At 40.1% G+C, this 16,519-nt stretch overlaps 1 protein-coding gene across 4 annotated transcripts in view; it reads left to right on the top strand.

Annotated features, from left to right (window-relative positions):
- The window catches only part of LOC136867227 (FK506-binding protein 15), a 282,391-nt gene that overhangs the window by 228,820 nt on the left and 37,052 nt on the right, over positions 1 to 16,519 (top strand). For 3 of the 4 annotated variants that reach the window (XR_010859645.2, XR_010859643.2, XM_067144367.2), the window contains 2 exons: positions 81 to 248; positions 340 to 798. Coding sequence is in view for 1 of the 4 variants with exons in the window: in XM_067144367.2 (XP_067000468.2) it covers positions 81 to 248; positions 340 to 798 (627 nt within the window). In the remaining 3 variants the exon portion in view is untranslated. Of the gene's footprint in view, positions 1 to 80; positions 249 to 339; positions 799 to 16,519 lie in introns of those variants that run through there. The other variant, XR_010859644.2, reaches the window with a different exon arrangement.

The following is a 16,519-nucleotide window of genomic DNA, read 5'->3' as shown; positions in this document are numbered from 1 at the left end:
AAAATTTTAATTATGTTTTTGTAGATGAATATGTGTAAATAATACCACTTTTAACTGAAAATACTTCTTTTTTTCTTTAGAAGGCATTACAAGCTTCCAGTACTTTCAAGCAAGATAATTCAGCAGATGTTGCTGAGGATGTTAAAAAGATCATGAATGTCATGTATCGTCTCCTGAAATCAGAATTTGAACCTGGCACGTCATATGAAGGTGGTGCTATTATGCAGATATTATTAGCTACAATCAAGGTAAATGTGTGTTACAATTTATTAATTCTGCTCTAGAATGTTATTTCTTGTTGACTTTTTCTGTAGTATAATTGGTGTATTTCATTTTCAGGACGTAACACTACAGTACCTAAATAAAATTACATCTGGAAAACAACTATCTCAACAACAGCCATCAAAAGCTGAAGAAAACAAAATTCCACCTCCTGATAACTTGTCTGGGCAAAGAAAGCAGATGGAGGAAGAACCTAAAGATAAGACTGCAGATAAATCAGTTTCTCAGAAACACCAGTTGGTTGAAGAAAAATCTTCAGATATGTCAGTTTCACAGAAGCTTTCACAAGTTGAGGAAAACAAATCTCCAAATATATCAGTTGGACAGGGACAGATGCAGACTGAAGGAACTAAAAATAATGATAACTTTGTTACTCTTAATGAACAGTGCCCCCCTCCAAATCAGGAAATGAACAAACCTCCAATGGATATTAAAATATCACAACCACAGGAAAATTTATTGGCAAATCCTTCAGAATCCTGTATGAAACAATCCAGAGATTCATCTTTAGAAAGGGTAAGTTAAAGTACCAGTATTTGCTTTTCTGTGTAAAATATGGCTTAGACCTTAAATGTTCCTTTGTTGGGCTGCCATTAATGATTAGTCTGAGTTAATGCTGAAGCCCTGTTGACAAATTATACATACTATAAAGAGAGAGTGAAAAAATTATAGTCGATGAAGCTGCAGTGAAGACCTACAGCAATGCCAGGTTCATAGTTCCAGTATGTTTACCAAAGGTCGGTATCTTTAGAGAGGGTTATTGCTAGGATCTCAGGCATTTGTCATTTATGAACATATTCCTTGATTCAAAAACAATTTGAAAAGGAATGTAAATATTAACTATTTTCTTATTATTATTCTTCGAGTAATTCAGTCTAATGAGTGGTTTGCCCTTGCGATGAATCTTCTCCAACTGGGTCAATCCTCTGCAGTACATTTTGAACCTGCATAGCTCCTGCATTCTGAGTTCACAAGAAACGTCATCACGAATGTCTCTCGTGGTCTTTCACAAGGGTGTTTTCCCGGTATTTTACCTTCCAAAATTTCCATCAACACATTTCTATGTCAAAGCCTATGTCCCATCTAAGAAAGTTGCATAGTGTCCACATTCTGGAGAGTCAGGGAAAAGTATTTTGGTCAGGGAAAGTCAGGGAAATAGACAAAAAACCTTGAAAGTCAGGGAAATCAAGCGAATGGACTAATCTTTTCTTCGTATTCATAGATATTGCTCTATCTTGTCAGATCTTCTTTAATTTTGCCATAGCTAACATCCTAGAATGATGCGGTGTTGGATTTCTTTTTCACAGCTACTTGTATCCTCAATTATTAAACCAAGATAAGGAAACTGACAGACTCTTTGGAGATTGTTCAGGTGCTGTGGCAGCTGTATCTCTGCACCTTTGTTGGCAATCATTAGTTTTGTCTTGCTCCAGTTAATTTCCATGCCAAGATTGTGACTTCTCTGATATTACATGATCCATTATTTTGACAAGCTCCTGTACACTGCTGGTTACAAGTGTAGTTCGTCTACAAAATGGAAGTTATTAATTCTCTTCCCACCAATCAAAAATCCCCCTTCCCAACTGTCAAGGGCATGCCTCATGATATATTCACCATAGATGTTAAACAATTGAGGTGATAAGATGCATCCTTGTCTCACACCTTTGGAGACTTTGAAACTTGATGATATATCACTATCAATTCTGACTTTGGCCAAGTTGTTATCGTATAAGCCTTTTATAAGTAAAATGAGATAAGATGAAATTCCCACTTCCTCTAGAACACACCACAACTTCGGCCACAAAATACAATCAAAGGATTTTTGGTAGTCAATGAAGCACAAAACATAGGAATGTTGAATTCATGTGCCTTTTCAACCAACTGACGAATATTTAAAATCTGTTCTCTAGTTCCTCTTCCCTTGACAAAGCCAGCCTGTTCTGATGGGAGCTGATATCTAATGTAAGGCTTCAAAAGTTCATTTATGATATGCAATAATATTTTACTTACATGTGATATTAGTGAGATGATTCGATAATTCCTGCATACCGTTGTTGATCCCTTTTTGTACAGTGGAATGAAGATGGCAATGAGCCAATCTTGTGGCCGTACACCACTGTCCCATATCTTGTTACAGACGAAGTACATTAAACGTACTCCTTCTTCTCCCATTTCCTTAATCATTTCCCTAGTGATACAACCACTTCCTGATGCTTTATGATTCTTCAGGTGTTTAATTGCATCTTCTACTTCTCTCCTCAGTATTGAAGGCTCTGGTTCTGAGTTAGATTGATTAGGGATGTACTTACTGCAAACATTTCTGGTAGTCACATCTGCATATAGATTTTCACAATATCTTTCCCATATTTCAGTGGCCAGTTGTTTCTCTCCAATGCCGGTACCCATCTTCATCTTCCACAACCCGTGAACAGGGCTTGAAGTCGCGGGTAATTTTCTTTACCTTCATAAAGAGATCTTGTTGTTGACAGTGCTACTTATGCAGTTCATTCTCTTCACAGATTTCATGAATCTGGTTTGCCTTATCAAGTCTGCACTGCTTTTGAATCTTCCGAGATAATAATGCGTGCATTTGTAAATATTCAAAAAACAGTTTCATAATTGATTCTTTTTAGCTGTTTCCTTTCCTCTGTTAGCCTCAAAGTTTTGGCGCTTAACCATGGCTTCCTAGGAAATGAATTGTGCTCATATATTTCCTTGCTTGCACTACTCACAGCAGTCTTCAGATTGTTTCATACCGAATCTGCAGTGTCAGTGGGATTTATTCCTAATGTAGTTCGGGATGAATAGCCTCACTGAAGCTACATAGAGCTCTTAAATGAAATTTAATTTACCGTACCTTTGTTGTGGTTTTGAGTTTCAGTCGCTTTCTCATGATGACAAGGATATGGTCTGAACCACATTCAGCAACTTCTGCTGTTTAGAACAGATGACTTCCAATGATGAGGATAAAATCAATTTGTAGACATGATGCTCTATTGGCTTTTGGGCTTATGCCGTGTCAAGAAAATAAGGTGAAATTCTTTACGTTTCGCAGAGAACTGTGCTCTCCGTCATCAGAAGAAATCTCGACTGTCCACGAGAAAGGCTTCTTAAACAATCACTCTTTAAATTTAGACGTTATAATACAAATGGAAATGGTACGTTCATTCACCACCAGATGGCTCCCAGGACATGGCACAGCGCTAGCGTTCGAAGCAGAAGCTAACCGAACCATCAGAATCAGTCTAAGAGGTTCACATAACATGTGTACGTAACATATGACATTGACAGGTGTATGACATTGGCACAAGCCTGGAATGAAACATCTAACGATGAGGAACGTATGAAGTTGGAAAACATAGAGATGAAATAACAATAGTGAAGGAACAGGGAAGGGAACTACCTACGTAAATTCTTAATGGCTGCCAACCAGGTGTTACTTAATTGATAGCCAGTGTCCCTGTTGAAATTGTTAGGATTTCTACGTATTTCCACAGCTTCCCGTATGATCCTGGACCTGTAGTGTCTAGTGTGGGTAAGAACTCGGGCATCTTGGAACATGACATCATGACCCGACGATAGAGCGTGCTCAGCTATTGCCGATTTGTCTGGCTGGTTGAGACGAATATTACGTTCATGTTCCTTGATACAGGTACCAATGGCAAGCATAATTGGCAGTCATACAAATTTTAGTGAAAAATGGAAGGGTATGTATAGGTACTTTAAGGCAGAAACAGGTTCCAAGAAGGGCATTCCAGGAATCATTAATGAACAAGGGGAATGTGTATGTTGGGAACTTCAGAAGGCAGAAGTATTCAGTCAGCAGTATGTAAAGATTGTTGGTCAAAAAATAATGTCTAAATAGAAGAGTGACTAATACTATTGAAGTATTGAAATTTTCCTAGGATAACAAAGACATTTACAATAAGATTTTAAAAAACAGAAAAGCAGCTGGATTTGATAAGATTTCTGGGGATATACTGAAGACAATGGGTTGGGATTTAGCACCATATCTGAAGTACTTATTTGATTATTGTCTGCAAGAAGAAGCTATACCAAATGAATGGAGAGTTGCTATAGTTGCCCCTGTGTATAAAGGAAAGATGAGAGACATAAAGCTGAAAATTACAGGCAAATCAGTTTGACATGCATTGCTTGTAAGCTTTTGGAAAGCATTCTTTCTGATTATATTAGACATGCTTGTGAAATTAATAACTGGTTCGATAGAAGGCAGTTTGATTTTAGGAAAGGTTATTCCACTGAAGCTCAGCTTTTAGGAATCCAGCAAGATATAGCAGATATCTTGAATTCAGGAGGTCAAATGAACTGTATCGCGATTGACCTGTCTAAGGCATTTGATAGGGTGGACCATGGGAGACTACTGATAAAAATGAGTGCAATTGGATTAGAGAAAACAGTGAATGAATGGGTTGCTATATTTCTAGAAAGTAGATCTGAGTATTACAGTAGGCAAAGCTTTATCTGACCCTGTAATAATTAAGAGGGGAATTCCTCAAGGCAGTATTATTGAACCATTATGTTTTCTTATATATATAAATGATATGAGTCAAGAAGTGGAATCAGAGATAAGGTTTTTTATGGATGATGTTATTCTGTATAGAGTAATAAATAAGTTACAAAATTGTGAGCAACAGCAAAATGATCTTGATAATGTTGTGAGATGGGCAGCAGGCAATGTTATGATGAGAAATGGGGTTAAAAGTCAGGTTGTGAGTTTCACAAATAGGAAAAGTCCTCTCAGTTTTAATTACTGTTTTGATGGGATGAAAGTTCCTTATGGGGATCAGTGTACGTACCTAGGTGTTAATATGAGGAAAGATATTCATTGTGGTAATCGCATAAATACACTGACTGACAGAGCAAATGCAACACCAAGAAGGAGTGGTCAGAACTTTATGCCAATTGCAGGGTAGACTGACGTCACTGAGGTATGCTCATGATGTGAAATGCGCCGCTGTGCTGCGCACGTAGCGAACGATAAATGGGACACGGCGTTGGCGAATGGCCCACTTCGTACCGTGATTTCTCAGCCGACAGTCATTGTAGAACGTGTTGTCGTGTGCCACAGGACATGTGTATAGCTAAGAATGTCATGCCGCCATCAACGGAGGCATTTCCAGCAGACAGACGACTTTACGAGGGGTATGGTGATCGGGCTGAGAAGGGCAGGTTGGTCGCTTCGTCAAATCGCAGCCAATACCCATAGGGATGTGTCCACGGTGCAGCGCCTGTGGCGAAGATGGTTGGCGCAGGGACATGTGGCACGTGCGAGGGGTCCAGGCGCAGCCCGAGTGACGTCAGCACGCGAGGATCGGCGCATCTGCCGCCAAGCGGTGGCAGCCCTGCACGCCACGTCAACCGCCATTCTTCAGCATGTGCAAGACACCCTGGCTGTTCCAATATCGACCAGAACAATTTCCCGTTGATTGGTTGAAGGAGGCCTGCACTCCTGGCGTCCGCTCAGAAGACTACCATTGACTCCACAGCATAGACGTGCACGCCTGGCATGGTGCCGGGCTAGAGCGACTTGGATGAGGGAATGGCAGAACGTCGTGTTCTCCGATGAGTCACGCTTCTGTTCTGTCAGTGATAGTCACCGCAGACGAGTGTGGCGTCGGCGTGGAGAAAGGTCAAATCCGGCAGTAACTGTGGAGCGCCCTACCGCTAGACAACGCGGCATCATGGTTTGGGGCGCTATTGCGTATGATTCCACGTCACCTCTAGTGCGTATTCAAGGCACGTTAAATGCCCACCGCTACGTGCAGCATGTGCTGCGGCCGGTGGCACTCCCGTACCTTCAGGGGCTGCCCAATGCTCTGTTTCAGCAGGATAATGCCCACCCACACACTGCTCGCATCTCCCAACAGGCTCTACGAGGTGTACTGATGCTTCCGTGGCCAGCGTACTCTCCGGATCTCTCACCAATCGAACACGTGTGGGATCTCATTGGACGCCGTTTGCAAACTCTGCCCCAGCCTCGTACGGACGACCAATTGTGGCAAATGGTTGACAGAGAATGGAGAACCATCCCTCAGGACACCATCCGCACTCTTATTGACTCTGTACCTCGACGTGTTTCTGCGTGCATCGCCGCTCGCGGTGGTCCTACATCCTGCTGAGTCGATGCCGTGCGCATTGTGTAACCTGCATATCGGTTTGAAATAAACATCAATTATTCGTCCGTGCCGTCTCTGTTTTTTCCCCAACTTTCATCCCTTTCGAACCACTCCTTCTTGGTGTTGCATTTGCTCTGTCAGTCAGTGTATCATTGTAAATAAAGGGTACAGATCTCTGCACATGGTTATGAGGGTGTTTAGGGGTTGTAGTAGGGATGTAAAGGAGAGGGCATGCAAGTCTCTGGTAAGACCCCAACTAGAGTATGGTTCCAGTGTATGGGACCCTCACCAGGGAATACTTGACTCAAGAACTGGAAAAAATCCAAAGAATAGCAGCTTGATTTGTTCTGGGTGATTGCCAACAAAAGAGTAGCATTACTAAAATCTTGCAAGGTTTGGACTGGGAAGACTTAGGAGAAAGGAGACAAGCTGCTCGACTAAGTGGTATGCAATACCAGTGTAGTTGGTCTGTTATTGGAAATTATAAATTTTCCATCTAACACATTCCTGGTTGCCATTGTTTCGCCCCCAGTGTGCTAAATTGGGCTCATCAGTTGGTAAATAGCACACCCACCAAGACGCATGGCTAGTGCATACCGTAATGTCTATATAACGGACCAACTACATTGGTATTAGAAATTTACTCATTCGGGGCAAATATTTCAGGTTCCCTATGGGAATCAACATCTACATCATAAGTGGTATGTTCCGAGCTATCAGTGGAGAGATGCCATGTAAGTATATTAGTGGATTGGGGCAGATATTTGTTTATAGGAAGGGGAGTTAGGTATTGGAATAACTTACCATGGGAGATATTCAACAAGTTTCCAATTTCTTTGAAATCATTTAAGAAAAGGCTAGGAAAACAACAGATAGGGAATCTGCCACCTGGGCATCTGCCCAAAATGCAGATAAATGTTGATTGATATTTTTCAAAAGGACTGGGTCTTTTGAACAGCTGATTGATACATTAAATGATACTTCTAGAGTGTGGAAAGAGAAGTTAAGTGAGATTGGGGTAGAAGTGCAATACTCTCCTATACATTACCCATAGGGTAAAATGTCTGAAAGAGTAATGCATGAGTTAGGGTGTATGTTTAGGACATACATTAGTGATAGGCACAACTCCTGGTTTAGTTTAGTTTCCTAGATGAGGTAGAACATTAGTGTAGCGTGACAGTACTGGCATCATACCAATTGAATTACAATTAGGTAGAAAGCCTATAAGAGAGTTGGCAGTGATCTTGGGTCTTCCTACTGGTAAAGAAGTACAGGGTGGTGCATGAAGCGTCATACACTGGAACTTGTTCTTTAGAAAATGTTATATACAACATATTGAATACAAAATGGTGTTACAACATTCACTGATATGTGCATGGTTAGTCCGTGTGCAGGACATGTTCAATATGTCCACCTTTTCGGTGTTACAAGAGCTTCGAGACAAACCTGCATGTTCGCGATCACTCTACAACAAAAGTCCTCACTCAACCCTCGGAAGAAAGTTACAATGGCCGCTTGCAATTGCTGTACATTTTCTGGTTTAAGCCGGTAGATTGTCTCCTTCAAATATCCCCACAGGGAAAAGTCGCAGGGATTGAGATCAGGGCTATGCGGTGGCCAGATTGAGCCGCTCTGAAAACGCAGTGGATATCAATGGGACATCACACGGGGCCTGAAATGTTCATTCAGGAAGTCCAGAACATTTGTCATTTTGTATGGAAACACATCAAGGTCAGACTTCAGTATTCTCTGAATTGACCGACGAGAGATGCCCAGCTGAACACATGCAGTTCTGGTGGATTTGGAGGGGCTCCGAGCCACAGCCACTCTCACAGCAGCAGCATTCTCTGGTGAGCGGACCGGCTTGAGGCAGGGCCGTTTTCTCTCGAGTATGTTGCGTTCTGTTTCAAATTGCTTGGCCAGTCTGTATACTGTCTGGCTGCAAGGGCCCACCAAGTACGGAAATGAACACGAAACCTTTCCTGGGTGCAAGCTATGCCCTTGTTTCAGTATAAAACAACACTATCTTCACCTTCTGTTCACGCGTCAATCTCCCTTTGTCCGCCATGCTGTATAACTGGCAGCCTGTACGCATACACGAGATGTGGTGTTGCCTGTCAGATCACGCATGAAATAAGGTTTCTGTTCACGAAAGGACATGGTTGTGAGCCCAGGTTTACACATTTTATAAAACATATCCGATGTATGTCATTTCGTGTGCCACCCTGTACCTAAATACTTGGTCATTGAAATAGCTAAGTGTAATCTAAATCACGCGAGTGCAAAGAGAAGAAAACAACAGCTGCAAAAAGGGGATAGTTTTAAAGTAGGGGAGGATGTTCTATTAAGAATTCCTCATATTTCTTCTGCAGAAAATAAGGAAAAACATACATTCTTTAAATTATATCAAGGACCTTATTTTGTAAAAAAAAATAGATAAATGTGCATATGAATAATTAAATATAAAGGATGAAGTATTTGGTATTTATAATATTAGTCATTTAAAAGAATACAATAGGTAAGATTTGTAAAGTACGATCGTATGATATTTTGATTTGTGAAAAAGAAAAATTATAAATTTAATTTCCTCACATCAAGGGGAGGAATTTGTAATGGTACAGGATTTGAGTCTCTCAATTTTTATAAAAATAAAAATGTATATATTGTATTAGGAAATGCCTGCACTTTTGAGCTTGAAGAGCACAAGATTGAACACAGGTGTACGGCACATTAAATTGGAGTGGGTACAGAGAGTAAGAGGGTTTTACTCCGAATGATGTTCATGTCCTTTTCATCTGCTGATTTATTAAACAAAGTCAAGATTATATCACCTCAGTAAAATTCAAGACTAGATAGACACAATGTCCTTCCGTCCTGCTGCTAACTATGTCCCTCGTCGAACCACTGCTCCTCCCGTCCTCATCATGGAACAGCTCTCGGCACCATGGAACCACATACCAATCCCCCAAAGGCTGCTCCGGATTTTCTGGAAGTTCCTGATGTTCTGGAAGTTCTCGGAGGTCTAGGAGTTCATGTTGCAGGGTTTTCTCACTTGGAATAAAGGAGCAAGATACACATATGAGTCCTCTTGGTCTTATAGAATGGATGAGTAATGAGATGTAATTTATAATTGATTTTCACTGGTCCCATGAAGGGATTAAAGAAATGCTGATATTCGTGTTGAATGTCATTGAAATCAGACACGGGACACTTCTTTAAAGTGAATTGTGCTAGTCTCTGACTTGAGACAAAAAATTTAAGAACTCAGACAAGATTTTTGTGGCCGAAAAGTAATGGAATCGAGGCTGCACACTTCCTAATGTAATTTGCACTTGTGAAGCACACAAAAAACAAAGGTAGTTAGTGCTCTAAGGCCCGGTTTCTCCAACTGTATGTTAAATTTTACTTAACAAATGTTAACTAACAATTGTTATTAATTTAACACTTTGTTTAAAAGTGCCCTGTTTCACGAACACATTTCCAACATTTGTTACGAAACAGTTGTTAAAGACAAATTAACACATTTCAGTGAGATTTCTGAACGCGTTTGGCAGTGAACGTCATTTGTTTTTTACATAAAGCGCTCCTTGTGGTGTTTTGAAGTAGTATTTTGTCACACAGACACATGGTTGACATTATTATAGGTTATGGTTAGCGGAGACCGATAAGAGGTAAAAATGTCAAGTAAGAGGCAACAAAAGCGTTATGATGAATGCGAGTTTTTATTTCATTTTATTTCATTTACTTTTAATTTAAAATTATGCGACTGTGCTTAAAAAATGAAAGTATGGACTGATATATCACAACATTCGATATAGCCTATTCTTATATTCTTAACACCGGGAAAATGTGATAATTTATGTGTTTTGAATGGTTTTTGAGCATTATTTTATTGTGGGGAAAATAATGTAATGCCTTGTTAATGCTGCAGTGGCAGCAGAAATCCTTTGCAGGATTCTACACACTTTTTCTTGCACTCGTGAACATAGTCTCCTACAATTATATGAAAAGTGTCTCAAGCAAGTATAGCCCAGACCGTGCGGTCAGCCGATTTCACCGAGCTTCAATGTACCTGTGGGGAGACACTCAATGGTAACTCGTGTATAAGGGTTTTAGTCAAAACGCTTTCGTTTTTGAATAAAATGAGGTCATATGTCATTATACAGAATCTGCTTCGGACAAAGAGGAGGTGGTAGAACAAATTTTACTTAAACATGTCTGGTCCTCAACCTAATAACTTCTGAAAAATTGATGAATCCCCGATTCCAATGCAAGGCATATATACTTGGGAGTTACATCACAGCGGAGCGGAGCGGAGTGGTGGCCACGTGGTCACCGTATTTGTCTGCGAACCTCGTAGACATGAATTTGAGTCTCATCGCAGCTATGATTTTTGCACAAAATAAATTAATATGTCCGCCTCTGTGGTGTAATGGTTAGTGTGATTAGCTGCCACCCCTGGAGGCCCAGAGTGGATTCCCAGCTCTGCCACGAAATTTGAAGAGAGGTACGGGGGCTGGAACGGGGTCCACTTAGCCTCCGGAGGTCAACTGATTAGAGGTGGGTTCGATTCCCACCTCAGCCATCCCGGAAGTGGTTTTCCATGGTTTCCCACTTCTCCTCCTAACTTAAGGCCACGGCCGCTTCCTTCCCTCTCGCTTCCAATCTTCCCATCCCCCAGCAAGGCCCGTGTTCAGCATAGCAGGTGAGGCCGCCTGGGCGAGGTACTGGTCATCCTCCCTAGTTGTATCCCCGACACAGAGTCTGAAGCTCCAGGACACTGGAGGGTAAACAGATAAATAATAAGAAGATGATTAAATTAATATTTGAGGGAACGTTAAGTTAAAATTGGAACAAAAATATAACAGAAATTGCAGTACAGTTTATTTTCTACCTGAAATTAATATAGGCCTAAATGTTCTCACAGTTACTGTTGGATCTCTTTCTATATATATATATATATATATATATATATATATATATATATATCTGGATCTCTTTATATTCATTTTGGGTAGAAAATAAACTTCCACTGCAATTTGATTATTCATTTTATTCACATTTTACCTTCACATTCCCTGAAACAATGATTTCATTTGTATTAAAATGTATGTCTATGGCTGGACTCGAACTCACGTCATCGTTGTTAGGAGACAAGTACGATGACCCCTCATACACTGCTCCACTTGTCAGGGTTGCAACTCTTCAAGCATATAGATGTTGTATTAGAATCGGGGGATTCATACATTTTTCGGAAATTATTAGGTTGCAGACCTGACAAGTTTGAGTAAAATATGTTTGCATTTTAGTGTTCTATCACCTCCATGTGGTCTGAAGCAGATCCTGCCTCATGATATTTGTCCTCACTGTTGGAAACTCTAACATATTTTCAATATCGTCTAGTATCTTGTTCATTACGGCTTTGGTAATTAGAAATATATCTTCTGACAACTGTAGAAAGTAGTTATTTTTTAGCATGGGTCGTCCTTTGCCGTCTTCAGCTTATAAATAGTCTTCATACAGCCGTAAAGCTTCAAACTTACGTCTTATACATGCCTCCATTTTGAAATTTTAGCAGTTGTTAAGAGGTTTAACACAGGGCTGCTGCCAGGTTAATTTAACACAAGTATTAACATTTGTTAGAGTTATCAATTCTTGATGAGACGACCATTTTGTTAAATTATGTGTTAAGTCTCCTTAACAGCTGAGTTAACACTTAACATTCGTTAAAGAAACCGGGCCTAAATGTTTGGAGAATTGAGGACACAAACACTTGTCGGATCCTACAGTACAGTATGTCACGATCATGTTGATTCTATTTACAATTGTTTGGAGAGTTTATTAATTGAAATGAACACTACTAGGTACCGTAGAAATATTATTTACATTCACAAATAATGTGAAACTATTTCACATGAAGACGAGCACTGTCAAGTTAAGAAAGTTACTAGAATTTCCAAGTTTTATTCATGAAAAATGTAAGTTATTGTAGACAGATAGGGTAATCCACATAATCAATACAATATACAATTAGTACTTCAATTTATTTTAATCTTGGTACTAGTTTTGACCTATTGGTAGTAGGCCATTATCAGCTGTAAGATCTTAAAACCCTTAAAAACTTAAAAACTAATTGGCCATACATATAACAAAAATAGATAGCACAGTACTTGAGAATTGTTATGATCCAATATTCAATGTCCACTAAATAAGTCACTGACTTGAGGATATAACACAACACTTGAAAATTCTTATGACCTTTTGCTATATTTAATAAATAAAAATCACTGTCTTAAAGATATATAAATAATTTGTTGACCACTTGTATAAAATAAAACAATTTGGTGAAAAATTAAGATAGAATAGATTGATGTTAAATTATATCTTACAAGCAGTGGCCAGACCCTGCATCCAACTGATTTCAACGAGATTCAATGTACCTGTTGGGGGACACTCAACAGTAGAAGAGTTGGAAAAAATGAGGTCAAATGTCATGATGCAGGATTTGCTGTGGACCAAGTGGAGGTGATAGATTGCTAAAAGGTGAACAAACTTTATTTTAAAATGTCAGGCCCGTAACCTAATAATTTCCGAAAAAATGTATGAATCCCCAATTCCAACTCATCGCATATATACTTCGAGAGTTATATCACAGTCAACTGGAGTGGTGGCCACATGGTCACTGTACTTGTCTGCGAACATTGACGACGTGAATTTGAATCTTGTTGCAGCTATATTCTTTGTACAACACAAATTATTATCTGGAGGAACATGAAGACTAAAATTGAACAAAAATATTATGCAGCCTGCTTCTGTGGTGTACTGGTTAGTGCGATTAGCTGCCACCCCCGGAGGTCCGGGTTCGATTCCCGGCTCTGCCACGAAATTTGAAAAGTGGTACGAGGACTGGAATGGGGTCTACTCAGCCTCAGGAAGTCGACTCCTTAGCCATTCTCGAAGTAGTTTCCTGTGGTTTTCCACTTCTACTCCAGGAAAATGCCGGGATGGTACCCAATTTAAGGCCACTGCTGCTTCATTCCCTCTTCCTTGTCTGTCCCTTCCAATCTTCCCATCCCCTCACAATGCCCCTTTTCAGCCTAACAGGTGAAGCCGCCTTGGCGAGGTACTGGTCCTCCTCCCCAGTTTCATCACACGACCCACAGTCTCACACTACAGTGACTCTATATGTACAGTGTGGCCAAGGCCAGTCCAGCCGCCATGTTTTAGCCATGTATTCAATCAGCTGATAGATGAAGGAGAGTGATATTATTAGTATTTCAATAAAGAATAGACTAGGTATGTATATAGGCCTATCAGTATTTGTTATATCCAGAGTCTGACTACCTGACGTAAGACTTCAAAATTTAGTTATACGTGGTATAGGCCTACAAGTCACTATTATTGAAGAGGTTAGAAATTCTCTGTTGGTAGCTAGGCCTATCACAACATTTATATTATAATACATGTGGCATAAAACAGTATAGTCATTGTCTTAAATAATGTACGTGATGACTGAAAAGTTAGCCTACATATTTTTTTTTCTATTTGTTTTACGTCGCACCGACACAGACAGGCCTTATGGCGATGATGGGACAGAAAAGGCCTAGAAATGGGAAGGAAGTGGCCGTGGCCTTAATTAAGGTACAGCCCCAGCATTTGCCTGGTATGAAAATGGAAAACCACAGAAAACCATCTTCAGGGCTGCCGACAGTGGGGTCTCCTGGATGCAAGTTCACACCTGCGCCCCCCTAACCGCACGACCAACTCACCCGGTCATTTAAATTTTTAAAAAATTATGACATTACCATATATCAGGTTACATGGTTTTACATATCAGAATATACAATGCACTATCATAAAACTATACATATAAATGTACTTTTTATATATGACTTATTGGTATGTATACAGTATAATCTGAACATATGCAGAAGATAGAAAATAATATGACTAGTTAACTGATGGGTAGACAAAATTGTATTACCTAGCTCCATATTTATGTTAACATAATATAAGTTAACATAATATACTGTACCATTTTACTCGTGGTCCTAATAGAAATAATAGCGAAAACTTGCTACTCTTTAATGGCGAAAACAAACAACTGTCATGGTTAAATATTAATATCTCTTCACAACAGGCCTATTGTTTGAGAAAATACTACTTGTTGCTCGGTGAAAACAAGCAATTTTTCTGGTCCCAGTGTACTTGTATTCGGGACTCAATTATCGACCACCCTCTGTTCGATTTCCGTGATGTGCGACTAATTCTGTGGCCCGGTTCGGTTAGTACTGGTAGATATCTGCTGTATTTTAAACATTCTATGTGCTACTATCGGTTTTGCTAATACATTGTTATAACTGTTATCATTACCTTTTTCTTTTTCCATCGCTCTTCCCAGAACTGTGGGGTTGTGTGGGGGAACTGCGTCATACATGTGGATTTGGTCCTGTTTAACAGCCGGATGCTATTCCTGATGCAAATCCTATATGGAGGGATGTAATCACTATTGCATTTTTCTGTGGTGATTTGTAGTGTGGTATGTTGTCTGAGTATGAAGAGGATCGTGTTGGGACAAACGCAAACACCCAGTCCTAAAGCCCGAGCTATTAAAATACCCCACCAGGTCGGGAATTGAATCCGGGACACTCTGAACCGAAGGGCAGTACGCTGACCATTCAACCACGGAGTCAGACTATTATTGTTATTATTATAATGTATGGGAAAACTCAACTTGGTGCTAGGCGGCACTTATAACCACGTCCTTTAATAGATGAATAGCCATAAAAGTTTGAATTCGAGAATATATCAATCATAATACCTCATACGGTGAAAATGAATGAGACTTACAGTGAATGATTGGGAGTGACCTTTCCTGTAAGTTTTGTTTCAGATAAAACAGATATTTTCAGGGATACTTGAAAATTTGTGAAAAATAATATAATCGTGAAAATCACTGTTATTTTTCTTACACGGTAAAATTGCATAAAACGTAAAATGTTGTAAGTTATATTCTAAACAACTTTCCTTATGTACAGGTTTTCGATACGGCGAATATTAACGGACACATCTGACATTTACTGTCTTGACCTCTATAAAATTACTAACCCATTTTTTTATTATTGTTACCATTATAATGCATGAAACAACTCTACTCATTGTTGGGAGCGTCTTATAAAGTGCTAAAAACAAGCAATTGCCTAATTTCATTTTAAAAACCTTTCCTGATTTGTTTCTGCAACCATAAGCATAACAGCCTGGCGTAATTTTTTTCAAAACTCAGACCTCAGAAATACGTAAATTCACACACATTTCTTAACTATTAATGCTAAATAATCTACCGTATTTAATAAGAACATAATCTCGGTGTATTAAGGTTAAAACAGGTAGCCTGTACTTCGCTGAAATTGCATAAAGAGTGATCTTACCCTGTGCTGAATACATACGTTTAAATCAGCTGACGAGACATTTGGCTAAAACATGGCGGAGCCAATCAGAATGAAGCACTCGTTGGCCACACTGTATATATAGAGTCACTGTATCTCACACTCCAGACCCAGCCGGTTACCGCTTCTCGGTACCTAGGGTTAGATAGGGATTCCGTGGGCCAGGGACCCCCTTAACAAGGGATAATCCCGCGTCCACTAGCTCGATTTCGTATGTCCCAACAGCTACACACACGGGACCAGGCTTGTTTTTCAGAAAAGAGCAATGTCACGCTTCGTAAAGAGCAATTTGTCGGCAAGCCTGGAACCACACAGACAAAACTCCGAGAACTTCTAGAAATGACGGAGAGTGAGGAGCTGTCGTTATTACGGCACTCTGACCACTCTACGGCCGTCAGTACATCAGCGGAGGGCAAAGCGCAGTTATCACAGCGCCGCCCCCTGCCAAACACTCCCACTGGCAATATATTGTTTAATAATAATATATTGAATATGAATATGACTGCAGGGTGGAATGCTACAAGCGCGCATAGCTTGTCGCTACCGGTCCTCGCTCGGGTCAATGACCCGTCCGAGCGGGAGCTGGTGGTGACTCAGCGCCTAGCTAGCTCCGAGAGCAGGAAACGAAATGTGCAGGAGCTGGAAGCAGATTGT

This window comes from Anabrus simplex, chromosome 3 (genome assembly GCF_040414725.1).
Source record: "Anabrus simplex isolate iqAnaSimp1 chromosome 3, ASM4041472v1, whole genome shotgun sequence".
NCBI classification, from domain to species: domain Eukaryota; kingdom Metazoa; phylum Arthropoda; class Insecta; order Orthoptera; family Tettigoniidae; genus Anabrus; species Anabrus simplex.
Note: the sequence above shows the minus strand (reverse complement) of the source record. Positions and strands in the feature narration are given on the sequence as shown.